The sequence below is a fragment of the Agelaius tricolor genome, unplaced genomic scaffold, assembly GCF_023055355.1.
Source record: "Agelaius tricolor isolate 1412-34295 unplaced genomic scaffold, bAgeTri1.0.p SCAF_1, whole genome shotgun sequence".
Lineage (NCBI taxonomy): Eukaryota > Metazoa > Chordata > Aves > Passeriformes > Icteridae > Agelaius > Agelaius tricolor.
Window position 1 is genome coordinate 63,085,107 of NW_027269261.1, and position 15,180 is coordinate 63,100,286.

The following is a 15,180-nucleotide window of genomic DNA, read 5'->3' on the forward strand; positions in this document are numbered from 1 at the left end:
AGATAGCCAGTATCACACAATAGCACATGCAAAATATATCCAGCAGCACACAACAGCAAATACAAAACAATTCCACTTTCAAGCTGTACATTCAGCCGTCCAGACTACCGATTTATATCCAAGGCAATTCTTTCCATGTGATACACAACACTCATTCTGGTAGTTTCTTTCTAAATTAAGTTGAAAATTTAATGGCTACTCATTTTATGAGGTGAAGTACCCCTGAACTCAAGCCTACACAATGGCCAAGGGAAAACAAGGCTCTACATTCTGTGAGAGGGAAGATGCAGGGGCAGAGGGAAATAGGAGGTTTTATCTGGGTTCATGGGCACATAATCACAATAAAAAGCACCAGATGTCACAGTAGAGTCAATACACAGAAATGTGCCACTGTACACCCATTACACTGTGCCATCTGTTTTTGGACTTGCTGAATACCAGCACAGATCCTGGTCCATTTGGGAGCCAGTGACACAGAAGGCAACAGAAATGCCTACAAACATGATTGGGAAAAAAAGGCAAAAAAAAAAAGACTATTCTGTGTGGTTAAGTAGGAGTAGCAGTTAAATAAGGACCTATTGCATAAGAGAAATTTATGTTCATATTACTCGTACACTTTCACTTCTTGCCTGTTAAACTCCTACGAGCTGTAACATTTTATCTACACATGGAATCTAAATCACTCTTTAGAAAGTTTTGAAGACATTTCTGTTTTGTTTGAAAAAAAATCACTATTTTTGTTTCCTGAGAACCAAGGCAAAAACTAAGCCCTTTACCCCAAAACACAGTGGGTAAAATTGCATTTGGTAAGAAGCAAAAATGGATGGGGAAAGTTTTATTTCAGCTTCACTTGCCACAGGGAGGAGGGAAGACCTGGGAAAACTGAGGTACTGTATCTGTAGTAGAAAAATATGATGGGTGAGTGGGTGTCTTCAACAGAGCAATTTCAAATATTTAAAAGGACAAATGTGTAAACAATGCTAAATTTGGGGGACAGAGATGCAGACAATTTCATGTTCATCTTAATCTTGCAATTCAGGAGCTGGTTTGTCAGCATATATTTTGGGATTCTCAAGCTTCCTCACCAACAACTGCAAGCTCAACCACTCCGACACTGAGCACCACACCTAGCTAGCTAAGAAAGAGTAAGCTGGCTAAACCATATCATCTTTGTAAATAAAAGCAATGCTTTTTCAATAATTTTTATAATTTGGACTTTATGATTGGTGATTTTTAAAAAATAAGTGACGTTGCTTTCCTAAATAACTTGTCTTTGTTAATTGAGAAAGTCTCTAATCATCTCTGAGCTCTGATGTACAAGAAGAGCCAAGACCTGCAACCTATATAAAGAAAAAAGAAGCAAGCTGGGAGGGAAAGAGGTAACCTCCCCAAAGTTACACAGCAGCTAAGTGCTAATACTACAAATTGATTTCCCATCTTTTTGAACCTTGTTCAGTGTCCTATGCCCATACAAGACATGCTGCTCCTGTGAATTTTTAAAAGAGAACACTCACAAGATGACAGAGGAAAGCAGATTAAATATAATTGTCAAGGACCTTCCTGAAGGCCTCTTGAGGATTTCCACTTGTTTAGTAGACAGCACTTAGAAAGAACACAAAACATTCTCAACACTAAAGCATCTTACTCAGACATCTATCTCAAAGCCTGAGTCTTCTTTAACAGAAAATTTCTTGTTCCTTAGTACAATCCCTTTAGCTACTTCTGCTTTATCCTTCATAATGCCTCCTCTGTTTTAGGTGCCACTATCCACTTCCCCTTCTCAGAATCCCAAACTGCAACATTCTGCCAACATCAACATAACTGCATTTCTCCAAATAGAAAACAAGTCACCAGATACTAACACATGACCAAAACTTCCTCCAGTCTTTAGCCACCATTACATGGAACCTAAATAGCAATAAAGCAGCAGCAACTTCTCCCCACACTACTTCCAAATGTTGTGACAGGCATGTCTCTAGATCTAGACTGCAATGCACTAAGGCTGCAGTTATTTAGTACTGAGTGGAGACAGGCTACAATTCTCCTCTTCAATAGAACAGAAAACATCTCTGAGGAGAAGATGTTTTTTTAAACCTATTTCCTATCCCCTCACAAGAATAAGTGAGCTTTGGTTCTTCTTGTACATCAGAGCTCAGAGATGATTAGAGACTTGCTAAATTAACAAAGACAAGTTATTAGGAAACCAACGTCCTTTATTTCTTAAAAATCACCAATCATTAATTCAAAATGATAAAAATGATTGAAAAAACATTGCTTTTATTTATAAAGATGATATGGTTTAGCCAGCTTATTTTTTCTTAGGTAGCCTTACCCAATGAGATAATACTACTTAATCTGTGCTTTATGTGAAAACAAACTTCAGGTTTAGACACACATATATTTCAGATATGCTTGGTTTCATCAACACTGTCCAGGAACTTCATGCCAGAAGCTCAAATACAGTGCAATTTGCAACTTGAACAGCCAAGAATAGTTTAATATTACAAATTAGAATTATAATTCAAGTATCCTCTGCTACTCAAAAGAAAAAAATCTCCACTTAAACATCAGGGATACAGCGAGGAAAGCACTTTCTGGATACATACTGCAGCACGGGTTTCATTTTTACACATACTTAAAAAATCACAAAGCCTTATCAAAAAGGCAGAATAAGGAGTTCTGCATTGTAATCACCATTGAAATAAGCCCTGTGACCTTACCGAGCGAAATAGCCTTGTCGCCGTTCCTTCTTCTCCTCCTTGGTCTCCATCATTTACAGTGCAATGGGCAAGGTGAGCAGCCAAGCGTGATGCTCTGTTTCCCCTCAGCACCTCATAACCAGGCAGAGTCTCCTGTATATAACAGTTAAAAACAGGAAGTTCATAAATCAACATGTCAACAACACCTACAAAACCCACAGGTTGTGGAAATACAACTGACCCAGTGACAAAGCAAAGTACAACTTTAACCGATGTTTGCTGTGAAGTGTCCATTAAGTATACAATGAGACAAAGCAATAAATGCACTCAGGCCAGTTTCTCAGCAGTGGAAGAGACATTTTGCAAAGCAGGTAACTCAAAGGGCAGCTCAAGTTTTAAAACTCTGGAAAGATTAAACTACTTTCAAATACAAAAAAAATCTTCCAGGTCTCATGTGTTTCCTAGACAGGCAGATCAAGAGAAATTTGGAAATACATAGTACAAACAGAATAACCAGTAAGACACACAATGCTTACTTTGAATTTAAATTTTAAATTACTTAAAATACTATAAGATTTTGAGAGATCTGAAAGTTTTAAAAACAATGTAAAAGAAAAAAGTGATCTACATTCTATACAAGGTTTGACTTTGTATTTGTGACCAATATACAAGCTCAAACAACCATACAGAGAGAAACAAGATGGACCTCTGGTTCTCCCAATGAAGTGTAATCACCTTGAAATAGGCAGGACTAGGAAAGATTATCTAGGTTATTTGAGAACTCTAAAAAAGAAAAAAGGAGACCAGCAGCAGTGTTTTTTGACAGGAAAATCACCACCTCTTGGTGGAATGCTGTACCAAAGTCCTTAGAAAACAGAAACTGAGAATTTCCAAACTGCTTTATAATTACTGTAATTAGCAACATGCCACATAAACTGCTGTCCAAGATCCCTGCCAAGATGTTTTATCATTTTCCTCTCCTCAACATGCGCTTAACCTACCCTGATGGCTTGTGCACATGCACAAAGTGAGTTAACTTTAGAGTCTTTTATCAGTATTTCAGAATAAACTCAAATCAGTAGTTGCTATTAAACATTTTAGTCTAATGGGCTGTATAACAAAGAAATAGAAGCCACATAAATTATGATTCATAGCAAAAGAAGAAAAAATCCTCTGGGACCTAATCAGTTTCCATTATTTTCCCCTGCATTAAAAGATCACAAGCTACAAGACTGCCAGATGTCAACAAAAGAGATGATGCAGCAAAGACAGACTAATCTACTTGAAAAGCCCAAGAACAAATCATGCTAGAAATACTTGCCACAATTTTCTCTCCTTATTGATGGATGATTAGTCCACAGCATATGAAGCCCATTGCTTCAAAACGCACTTTTTCTAACTCATTAGTTTTGAATTCATCCAGTGCATCAGAATCAAATTGCTCTCATTTTTACACATCAGGTAGTCTTACAGTAATGGGTACTCTTTAAATGGCAAATACCTGACATCTTTAGCTTTATGAAGAGAATACTATTTTAGCTCTGTGAGGTAACACATGATGCAGGACACAGCTGGACACCTAAACCTCCATGACAGAAGCATAACAGCAGCATTAGAACAAACTGGCCTGCTCAGATGTTCAGCCTGTATGAAGACACCACATAGTTCCTGAGAAGTATGATGCATCTCTATCTTCCCTCTTGGGGAAGGTTCTTGGATTTTCAGAGGATCAGAACTGGTGGCTTCATTAGCACTGCCTTTAGAGTTACAGTAAAGCGTTCAACTACAATCTCTACAGTGAATTACAAAATGAGTTCAAAGAAAGAGGAACCACTTTCCCCTTCACCTGCTCTGCCTCCACTACACTCTGATGTGCCATGAAGGCACTGACAGGCCAGAGCTGAATCTCACAATGACACCAAGAACTATCAAATAACCCCAAAGCATCAAAATAGTGTTAAACCCATGACCACAAGGACAGCAGGACCCATGGGAATGAGAAGAGGGAAGAGTCCTTCACCTCACTGAAGCAAGATCAGTTGGCATGAACAGAGGCAAGAGAGACTATCCTCACCACCTAATCCCATGCAAGGGTCAGTGGTCTGCTCTTTCCATTCATTCTCTTCCTCTCCCATGATCTGACATCCCCAGCCAGGGAAGTAAGTGCCCGGCTCCAGGCTGGCAGACAGAGAGCCCTACTGCCCAGGGAGCCAGGAGGAGAAACCCCTGCCTGCCCACAGCCCAGGGCCAGGCCCAGGGCCAGAGCAGCCACCCCTGCTTCAGCAAAAAGGGGCACAAAAAAGGAGAGAGGAGGTTAAGCCTGGACCTAACCACAGATGCTGCAGGAGCTGCCAGCACCAAACCAGTGGGGCACTGCTCAGCTCCCCATGTATGAGCTTTGCTGTTTGCTTTCATCAGTGCTAAACAAAGCCAGCAATGCCAACATGGGTATGGAAACTGTTCTTCTCATATCAAATAAATCCAAATCCAATTCCTTTCACATGGGGAGGAGGAATAAAGCAAGAATTCAAAAAAATTAAATAATTGTATTCATAACAGATGGGCACTGAGAAAATTGGAATGTTATCCACAGAGCAGACACAGCAAAGGCATTCAGGCTTTTTTTTTTCTTTCACTAATAAAAATACCCAGCAATATACATCCAGTCACCAATTCAAGTAAATTTTCATAATAACATAATTCAATGTCAGATCCCACTCTGTTGACCTAAAACTTACTTAGTTTACCTTCTTAGAAGAAACAACAGTAAGGCATATTAAGGTCTGAAAATTATACTTTGAAAACATAGTACTAGAAATAGCAAACTGATTAGGAATGCTGACTCTTAACCTCTGAGTTTACCTTTGTTGTTGGGAATTTTGCACTAGTTGCCTCAAAGGAAAAAAAAGAGAAAATCTGACAGCTAGGAGGAACATAGCACAGCCTGCAGTAATTGCTACAGAAAACTAGTATTTAGTATTTCTGAGAGGTCCTTTTCAATTTTAGTTTTTTAAGCAGTTACAGCACAAATGTCACATTTACTTTACAGGATGTCACTGACAATTTAAAGTGACATCAAAAAAGGCAAACCTACTTCACACTTCTCCCCTATTTGTCCTTTGATATTTTACAAGAAAAGAAAAAAAAATTCAAGGTAATCTTTATCATCTGCATAAAATGTTATTAAGGATATATGATTCAAATGAATCTTGGTTTCCTGGCAGCTCCTTTCTGGTACAGATGAATACTGAATCAGCATACCATTAAAAATGTACGTATTTGGGGATATTTATATGCTGAGAAACAGACAACTTACTCATATATCATGAGTTCAGTCCAAACTCAAAGGATGACAAAGCTCATTTTATATAAATTTCAGGCTCAGTTTAACCTTTTCTACACCCTGAACAGAAGTAGACTGTGAAAATCTTCTATTATATGTTTACAGCAGTGCTAATTCTTTAATTAGGCATTTTCAAGGCAAACGAAACAATGCATTTCAGTAAGAAGCCTGTTAAAAATTTGCCACTTTGCCAATTTAGCCAGTGTCAGCACCTGATAATTATATAAAGAAAAGAACAAAATACATAAACATACACTGTTCTTCCCTAATTTAGCCCTACTGCTCTGAATATTTTATTTATATTTGCTCATTTCTGGATACTTGCTGTGTCTCTCTAGTGTTGCTGCCAGGGAATTCTGGGGAGTTTACTGAAAATTTGTAATTAGAATGGGAATGCTCCAACGAGGCCAAAAAAAACTTTGTTTTTTAAATGTCATAATCGCAGGAACAGACTGAACTCCTGACCATGGATATCCACACCCCTTCTACTGTCACCACACTCTCAAGACCTCCAGAAACTGCTTCCAGGTCCTGCTGTCCTCCCTGCAACCTGGCACTGCAGGACAGCAGCTTCCTGCACTGGTACATTCAAAGTAGCAGCAGAAGGTACTCTAAGTGCAGGGATAAAAACAGGGAACAGAAGATTAAAAGTAACTTAGTGTGTGAATAGAGTACCCTTTAAAGACTGATAAATTTACCAATTTTTCAAAATTATTTTTTCTCCCTTTTCCTTCCCTTCTCATGCATGAAGAATGATCACCTTGCCACTCGCAGCTTAAGTAGCTCATATTTTCATGAAACAAGAAAAAGTCCTGCTTGCTGTGCTCAGGAGTAAGTACCCAGAAATCCTGTCTGCTGCCCTAAAGCATCAATAAGCAATCCTTTAATTGTGGGCATTACTTTCCAAAACTGTGCATGTGAACAACAGTACATCCAACAGCACAGCAATGCAGAAGCCAATGAAGCATCTGACTATTTTTAGAACATTCAGTGGACTTGATAGCTTTTCTCTTGGCCATCTGTTCCCACTGCAAGTCCTGGAAAAACATATGGAGAAAAAGAAACATTCAAGATCATGCAATTCTCTAGACATATTTTTCATGACCCTGTAGAGTCAGTATCTCTCAACCTCTCATGAGGTAGGAAAATTATGTAATTCCCTGCTTTGTAAATGGGAAGCTGAACTGTAAGAATTACCTCCACATGCTCAAATGAGAGCAGAAGAGCAATGTGTGCAAGTGCCCTCCCAGTAGCTTTAATCCAGCCTTAACAATGAGAACATGGGAGGAGATTACTTTGACAAGGAGATAGTTGTTATTTTTCTGTGGAATTTAAACTGACTGACTTTGGAAACCAATAGCACAGTCTCGATTTTATCTGGCTCTGTGGGCATATACATAAGAATCGTAGCTCAGACCACAAAAGAACATAAAAAGCCTAACTCTAACTCCTCTGAGGATCCAGGCTCACTCAGCCCCTTCAGCAAGGAGCAAGCATGTAAAAAAAGCAATTAACTGGCTTCAGGAAAACCAAGTCAAGGGTAGTGTATTCCATAACTTAGCAGGACCCTCATGATACAAGAGACAGTGGCAGCAATCACACTGTGAACAACAAGCAGGGAAGGTCTACAGTCTACACACAAATTTTCCAGTTGGGAAGGCAGAGCAGATGAAGGTACAAGACTCCCAGTGAGACAGCCAAGCAGATGTGGCCACAGCAAGGATGTAACAGGGAGACCCCACTGTGCTGAGGGAACAGGATGCTGCCCAGACACACCACGTAGCTCTCATCTGCTCTCTGGCACAGAGTCCCACACAACAGTAATTTTTTAGTTTTGCTTCTCTATTATACCTCTGCCCCTGAGATTACAAACACCACACACATCTGCTCACAGCAGTGCACGCTTCCGATCACCTGCTGTAATACCAACATTCAAAACTGCTCATATCAGACACCAAGCATTACTAATGATCTGGCTTAGGTCTGCAACTCTGTAACAGCATCTTCTTATGAATAAGAAGTCTTCTGGGTACATGTGCCAATTCTGACCCCTAAAAGATGCAGCATGAGAGATGACAAGGGTTACATCAATAAGCCACTACTAAGACAAAACACCAGAAAAGGTACCTTTGTAATACCTAAAGAGCAATACTAAAAATATCTCTCAAGTTGGAAGAGTAACAAATTGTAGAACAAATCACAGATAGAAGGGAAGAGTTTCAGTGTATTAGATCTGAAATTGAACCCTTGGGGGTTGCTAGTTGTGCCTCTGATGAGCCCAAAGCAGTTACCAGAGCACTGTGCAGATGCAAGTAAATAAAAACACACTCCATCTTTAAACATAAGGCAACAGAAACAGTTGAACATGGAAGAGGAGACATTTTAATTTGCTACTGGTCATATAAATGCCTATTATTAAGCTTCCAAAGCCAGAACACTAATAATAACCCTTGCATTCATTTCCATAGACCTCCCATTTTTAAAACCAGGAAAGTGAACTTGCACTTTATGAGAAATGCTAAACGTTGCAGCATTTCATTAAAGCATCACTGACTGGACTAAGCAGGCTGAGTTCTACTGTTTTTAGGTTCTGCTAGTATATGTTACTTGGTGTAATAGAAAAGATAAAAGTTTCTGTATAAACACTACAGCATCTCAAGATGAAATGTAACAGAAATGCACAGCCAGCAAAGAGGAGAATAAGCTACAATTTTATTTAGTCTTGTCTTTAGGCAGAATGACCTAGGAAAAAGCGAGATTGGAAGCTTTCAGAAAAGTACCTAGCAAAGGAAGTAAAACATAGTACCAACTTAATACATTCAAAACAATGGACAAAAGAATGTTTACTCTAAAGCTATCTGAAAAATTGAATTATTTTAATACAATTATATAGTTACATTACAGTAATGATGTATAGTGTACTGTTAATTCTAAAACACTAATAAACTCTATCAAGAAGTTCCAGTCCATTACACATAACTGGAGGACACTAAACTAACCCAGGAGAGCTACTCCACCTGAGGCTCACTCAACCTTGCTCAGGTGAATAGCCCTTCTTTATGACTCTCATCTTTGAAGTATTCCATCTGCCATGTTTCTTGTGACAAAGGTGCACTCTTAAAATACACAAAAAATAAAAATACAAAAAATAAGAGATGGAAAAATGTGTAAGCAGAAGCAATTTCTAGACTTCTTGTTCATATTAAATACAGAACAGTCACAATTTCTGTGTCTACAAATAGAAACAAAGAGATTCAAAGTGGCTATTTGCATGCTGTGGGATCTCAAGGACAGTGAAGATAAGATCTGGAGATAAGACAGGCAAAGAAAACAAACACCCTCGCTCTTGAGGAACGGAGCACAATGTTTAGGAGGTTATTATTCCCCCTACAGTGGTGTAGTAAACTAAAAGGTCAAGCATTTTCACTCCCTACTAATAAAGTAAGAAGAGGCTAAGCTCAGATCACCTTCAGTGCCCCTACTGGATTTCCAACAGTCTGTCCACATGAACAAAGATAAAATAAAATAAATGACAATCAGTGTAGCAGAAACATTTCTGATTCAGAAACACAAGAATAACAAAACTTGATGTTTTATTATTTGTTATAACTTAATGTTATTGTAAGCCGATTCAGCTCCAAAGAATTAATTCCCCAGACAAATGATTCCTGTTTTACTCGGGAAGAGGCTTTAACCCACTAACTCAGGCTGCCATGTTTCACACAGAGTAAGAGGAAGCAAACACGCTACCAGGAATTCCACATCACCAGTCATGTTTGCACGAGACAAAAACATTGAGATTTAATCTTCCCTCATTGGCAGCTGAACATCACCAGATGCATTTTCCATACACAACAATGCATTTTACTGTTTAACTCAGCTTCTAGACAGAAACTGGTTACAAAACACAGTATAAACTATTAACAGGCAGAGAGTGCTATGCTATTCCAAATGTAAAAGTGCAGTGCTGTTGAAAATCAGGCCACCTGGGAAGATTTTCATTTTTAGGTCAACAAGAACATTGCTGTAGATGTTTTAAAATAATTAGTACCTTCATCTTACTGTATCTCCTGTTTCAACCTACCCCAATTCAATTAAGCATCAAGTCCAAGCCCTCTGACCCCTCAGCTTTTCACACTCATATTGTACAGGTATACACAGTGTTACCCTCTACAACTACTGGAAACAAAGACCTGGGGAGGTGGCAGTCAGCCTCTTCTCCCAGGCAACTAGTAATAGGACACAAGGAAAGGACTTCAACTGTGCCAGGGGAGGTTCAGGTAGATATTAGGAAATATTTCTTCACTAGAATAGTGGTTAAGAATTGGACTGTACTCCCCAAGGAAATGGTGGAGTCACCATTCCTGGAAGTGTTCAAAAAATGAGCACACATAGCACCTTACAATATGGATTTGGTCAAAGATTGGATTTGATGATCTTAGAGGTCTTTTCCAACCTTAATGACTCTGTGATTATATCAACCACAGAAGGATGAAGTTAACCATACCCAGAGAGGGTAAGATGGATATATCACTGTTTCCTTACCTCTGCCTGGAGCATATAGGCATATACTCAAAAGGCTTTTCATGGATGTGCTCCCTAGCATTTAATTAAACCCCAAGTACTTGCAGTTTTCTAAAATACAAAAAACTGGTGAACATTCAACACATCAACTAGCATTTAGACAACCCCCTTAGCACCACCTTGCTGTTTTGTTAGTCGACACTATCATGTTCCTTGCTCATAACAACTAATTTCATGAACTGTTGAGTATTTCAAAGAAAGCCTTGCACATCTGTTTTGATAAGATCAAGAAAGATACATACAAGCAACCACATCAAACCCAGAGCAAATGAATTACAGGTTCTCTACCAGGTTTATAAGGGCCATGATCAAGTCCTCCTTAGAGTCCCCTCTTATCACACTCCGAATGCTGCTAAAGGCCACTGGATCCACAGTGTCACACACTGCAGGCCTGGCCACACCCCAGAGTTGTTTCTATGAATTAGATTACACAGGCCACAAAGTGGGAATTGCACTGGCAAAACAGCAGCATCACAGTAGACAGATGAACAGCAAATATCCTTTGGTGATTAAGGTGACCCTGACCAGTCAAAATGCCAAGCCAAAGAATTTGGGCTTTCCCTTGTCTCAGGATGTTAGAATCTGACCATGGAGCAAGCAGCTGCCAGTTCCAAGTCTTATTGCCCTTTGCCTTTCTCCCTTTTGCCCACTTCAGCTGCCTGATAACACTCCTCCTCCCAAAATTACCACACCAATGACTTGCAGCAGACTCAGCAGAAGTGGCTCTGTATCTGCATTTCAGTTTCTATCCCACCAGGCCAGCTCACACCCCCTTCCAGCAGGCTTTGCTGCATACAGCTGAATTACAAGCACAACATCAGACAGACCTGGGGCAGAAAGCTTGGGCTTTCCATCAGTGTGACTCCCTGAACAGAGACTCTGCTCTGTGGGCACTAGCAAGCACACACATGGAAAGATGAGTGCCAGCATTCACGGGATGACAGACTACAAGAGACAAACACCTGACCTCAGCTTCACAGTAAACTTGCTCTCTTCTCAGCTCTTTTCTCACCATCACAAGAAGTACATTTATATGAAATGTAAATAAAACTGAGGTAGAGCAGAAAGACACTGGTGTTTGAAGATTCTTAAATCACAAAGATGTGGCTTGATGCTTGGCACAAATATCTATATTGTCAATTAGAGGTACCATTAATCACCTTCTGTTTACAATTATTAATTAGTTTAGGTCCAAAAATTTATATTAAATATTCCCATTGTACTCAAGGAGACTTGATTAACATGCTCCTAATGTTTTACAAGATAAGACCAGGCAACAAGAAACCCAGGAGGAACAAATCTATCAGTCTAACAGAAAGCACTAGAAATGATCCGTTTTTTACGTCAAGCACATTCCCAGCAATATACATAATCATGCTGTGAAAACTATTGGAAACGTCTCTTTATAAAGTACCCCATCATTTTCAGGTGTTTGGAAAAAGAACCTCAAACCAACAGAACCTCAAATCAACCCAGAGACACTACATTGTGAAAGATAAGCATTAAAATACGTCATTACTTCAAAAAAGTAACTAGACACAAGAGCTACTTTAAGGTAAAATTATTATTTTTGAGTTTCAGCTCAACACCTCTTTTTATAATTGACCCTGATTCATGCAAATTCCAGGTCATCGCTGCTTCTCTATCACCTACCTCCCAACTGAGAAGCAAAGAAGCTGAGGAGTGGGGGTAGAAAGGAGTCTAGCAGTAATGCAATGCAAATCTTTTCCTATCTGAAACACTGTTAACAGAACCAAAATGCCAGGTTTCCATAGCAACCTGAACTGTGTCACATGCTTACACTGTAAGCAACATTGAACAGTTTAATTGTAATACAAAATCGTGTACATTTGTAATGTAAAAAATTAACACTGGAAACCTTCACTATTTATTTTTCAATTGCTTAACCTGCAAAATTTATTGTAGTCTGTTCAGTGTGACCTTGTATTACACCTACGCAGCTTTACAGGTGTTCCAGTGCTGGCAGTGTAAGGTGCATCAAAATTACAGTGATCAACAACAAATCAAACTCTCTTTACACTGCACAGACTGAATCCTGTTTTTAAAAGCAGCAATGTTTCTAATTATTTCCTTCTTCCTTGCAAAATCCCCTTGGGCATTGTGTAACACAAGACTATTTAGTTGTCTTGTCCTTCTGAAACATCCTGAAAACTTCTATTATCTTACCTTTTTTCCTTCCTGCACCTCCAGATTCCTGTAAACACTACACACAGTTGCTGACCTTGTACCAAGTCACCCTGTGCTATATGCAGTGCAGAAACTCCCCCGTCTAAAGGAATTTCCCTTGCTATACACCAGAGCACATCACATCTACCTACTAATTAGGGAGCAACTCAGAAGAGCTGCTTGCTTCTTCAGAAGCAGAAACAGAAAAGTTTTTTATATTTTTTCTGTGTTCTAACAATATGTGCACAGCTAACTTTAAAATTATTCAGGTAAGTACTGTTACCTATGTCTATGTACACAGAAAAGATAGAACAATGTCTTGATTCATGCAAAACTGTGATATGCCATCCTTCCTTCAGCATGTCTGATTGGGCTTTTACTTGCTCAACTCTGCATGCATTCAATCAGTGAGATGGTTCAGGGCTTAATTAAACAACAAAAAAAGTAAAAATACACCTGAATTAAGCTTGAGTACTGTTGCATAAAAAACAGTTGTGTAGAAGTTTTCTGGTGAAGCAGTAGCAGTATATATTCTACTTTAGGATTACTCAAGTGTTTTAAACATTCTTATAGAACCGAGGTTCTCTTGTTGAACAAAACAGACTAATTTTGAAACTAAAATTCAAACTTCTTACGCTGATAGCATCAACAACGTAACTCAGCATTCTGAAGCTAGATATCTCCTTTTGCTGGAGGGTGGGGGAAACCAAACACCATAAAGTCAGAAAAATGCCAAACAGCTTCAATTCCTCCATTTTCAGGAAAGCCATCCATCTCAGCCACATCAACCAGGTGCCACAACAGAGACTCTGAGCTCTCTACTCCCATACCAAGTGCATTCAGAGGGACTTCTCACACAGGTTATGTTTGTGACACCTAAGCAAACGTGGGAACCAAAGATGAAAGCTGCCAAATTTCTGCTCACCGCAGATTATACCTGACATAGCTGCTCACATTTCAAACAAAACTTTGTATTCGCTTGTTTACAGCTACATCAATGTAATTGCTTGCCCCTTCTCAAGTTGAAGCCAGACAAATTAGTAAATGCATTAACAAGTTTTGGATTTGGCCTTGCTTTTTTCCATGTTAAAGCACCTATTTTTGAGGGGCCCTAGTCCTTCCATTCTTGGTGTTAAAATTTGTCTTTGAAAATCTGTTAAAACTGGGTAGAGACCTACACTTTAAAAATAATACAAAAAGCAGTTTGCACCTACCCCACCAGGGTGCATTAGTGATTTGTGGTTAAAAAGGACTGACACATTACTTGTGAAAAGGGTATTACCCTCAGACCTAGATTCATAGAATCAAGAACCATTTAGGTTGAAAAAGACCTTTAAGGTCATCAAGTTTAACCATAAACCTATTCATGTTCTTGCCAATAATTATGACAGGACTAAGGATTAAAACTCATACATCCAATCCCAAACATAGGGCCAGGCTAACCTCTTGAACAGGTCTAGCTTCCACAAGTCAAAATTACTTTTCTGAGATATCTGATGCTGGACTTAGGGAAGTAAAAAGAAGGGGCAAAAAATAAGTGAAAAGAAGCAGGAAGAGAGATATGTTTCAAGCCAGATGAAATAAATTCCAATTTATAATGGGATTCTGTCATCCTGGAGCCTTTCAGTGAGAAAATCATTCACAGGTCTTGCATCACAGAATTCACAAAAAACAGTACATGGCATGAAGAAGAAACCAAAACTTGAACAACAGATGTAAAACACAGTACTGTAGAACTTTTTATTTTAATTGCAATATAATATTGACAGCAAAGCAGTTAAGAGTTGAAAACGGTACTCAGTGAAGTCCTGATTTCAGTGACAGCCACACAAGTCTGCTTCTTTACAAAGCTTCTAGATTCAAAAAAAAAAAAAACCCAAACAAAATTCAACCAAACCAAAGCAAACAAACAAAAAAGAAAATAAAAACCACAAAAAAGCAACCAAACAAAGAAAACAACAACAACAAAAAACCATAATCAGAGAAGAGACTTTTGAAGGACTGTTAACATTTACTAAGGGATGACAGTTTTTCCCAAGAAATGCATTTTGTAACTTGAAGCCTTTACATCCCAAACTCTACACTGATCCACAACAAAATGAACACGTAACAGTTAACAAGTAAAAATAAATACATGTCTCCTCAGAAGCACCTTAAAAATCAGGTTTGGTGCTCCAAGTGGCTCCTTCAGCTGCACCACCTTTCCTTTTGCAAACCTCCTTGGCTTTCTGCTTGCATTTGCACACACCACCCTTCAGTCATGGCTCATTCCTAATGGAGCAGGTACCACTCTGCAAGGAGCAGCATCGCTCTGCTCTGCCAGGTCTGAGCCTACATCTCCTTCCCTGGAGGAAAACAAAAATGAAC

At 39.0% G+C, this 15,180-nt stretch overlaps 1 protein-coding gene across 5 annotated transcripts in view; it reads right to left on the reverse strand.

Annotated features, from left to right (window-relative positions):
• NCOA7 (nuclear receptor coactivator 7) overlaps nucleotides 1-15,180 on the reverse strand; it is an 85,267-nt gene that overhangs the window by 57,310 nt on the left and 12,777 nt on the right. For 4 of the 5 annotated variants that reach the window (XM_071437397.1, XM_071437386.1, XM_071437429.1 and 1 more), the window contains exon 2: nucleotides 2,721-2,852. In XM_071437397.1, the coding sequence (XP_071293498.1) occupies nucleotides 2,721-2,773 (53 nt within the window). In that variant the 5' untranslated portion in view covers nucleotides 2,774-2,852. Of the gene's footprint in view, nucleotides 1-2,720; nucleotides 2,856-15,180 lie in introns of those variants that run through there. The other variant, XM_071437417.1, reaches the window with a different exon arrangement.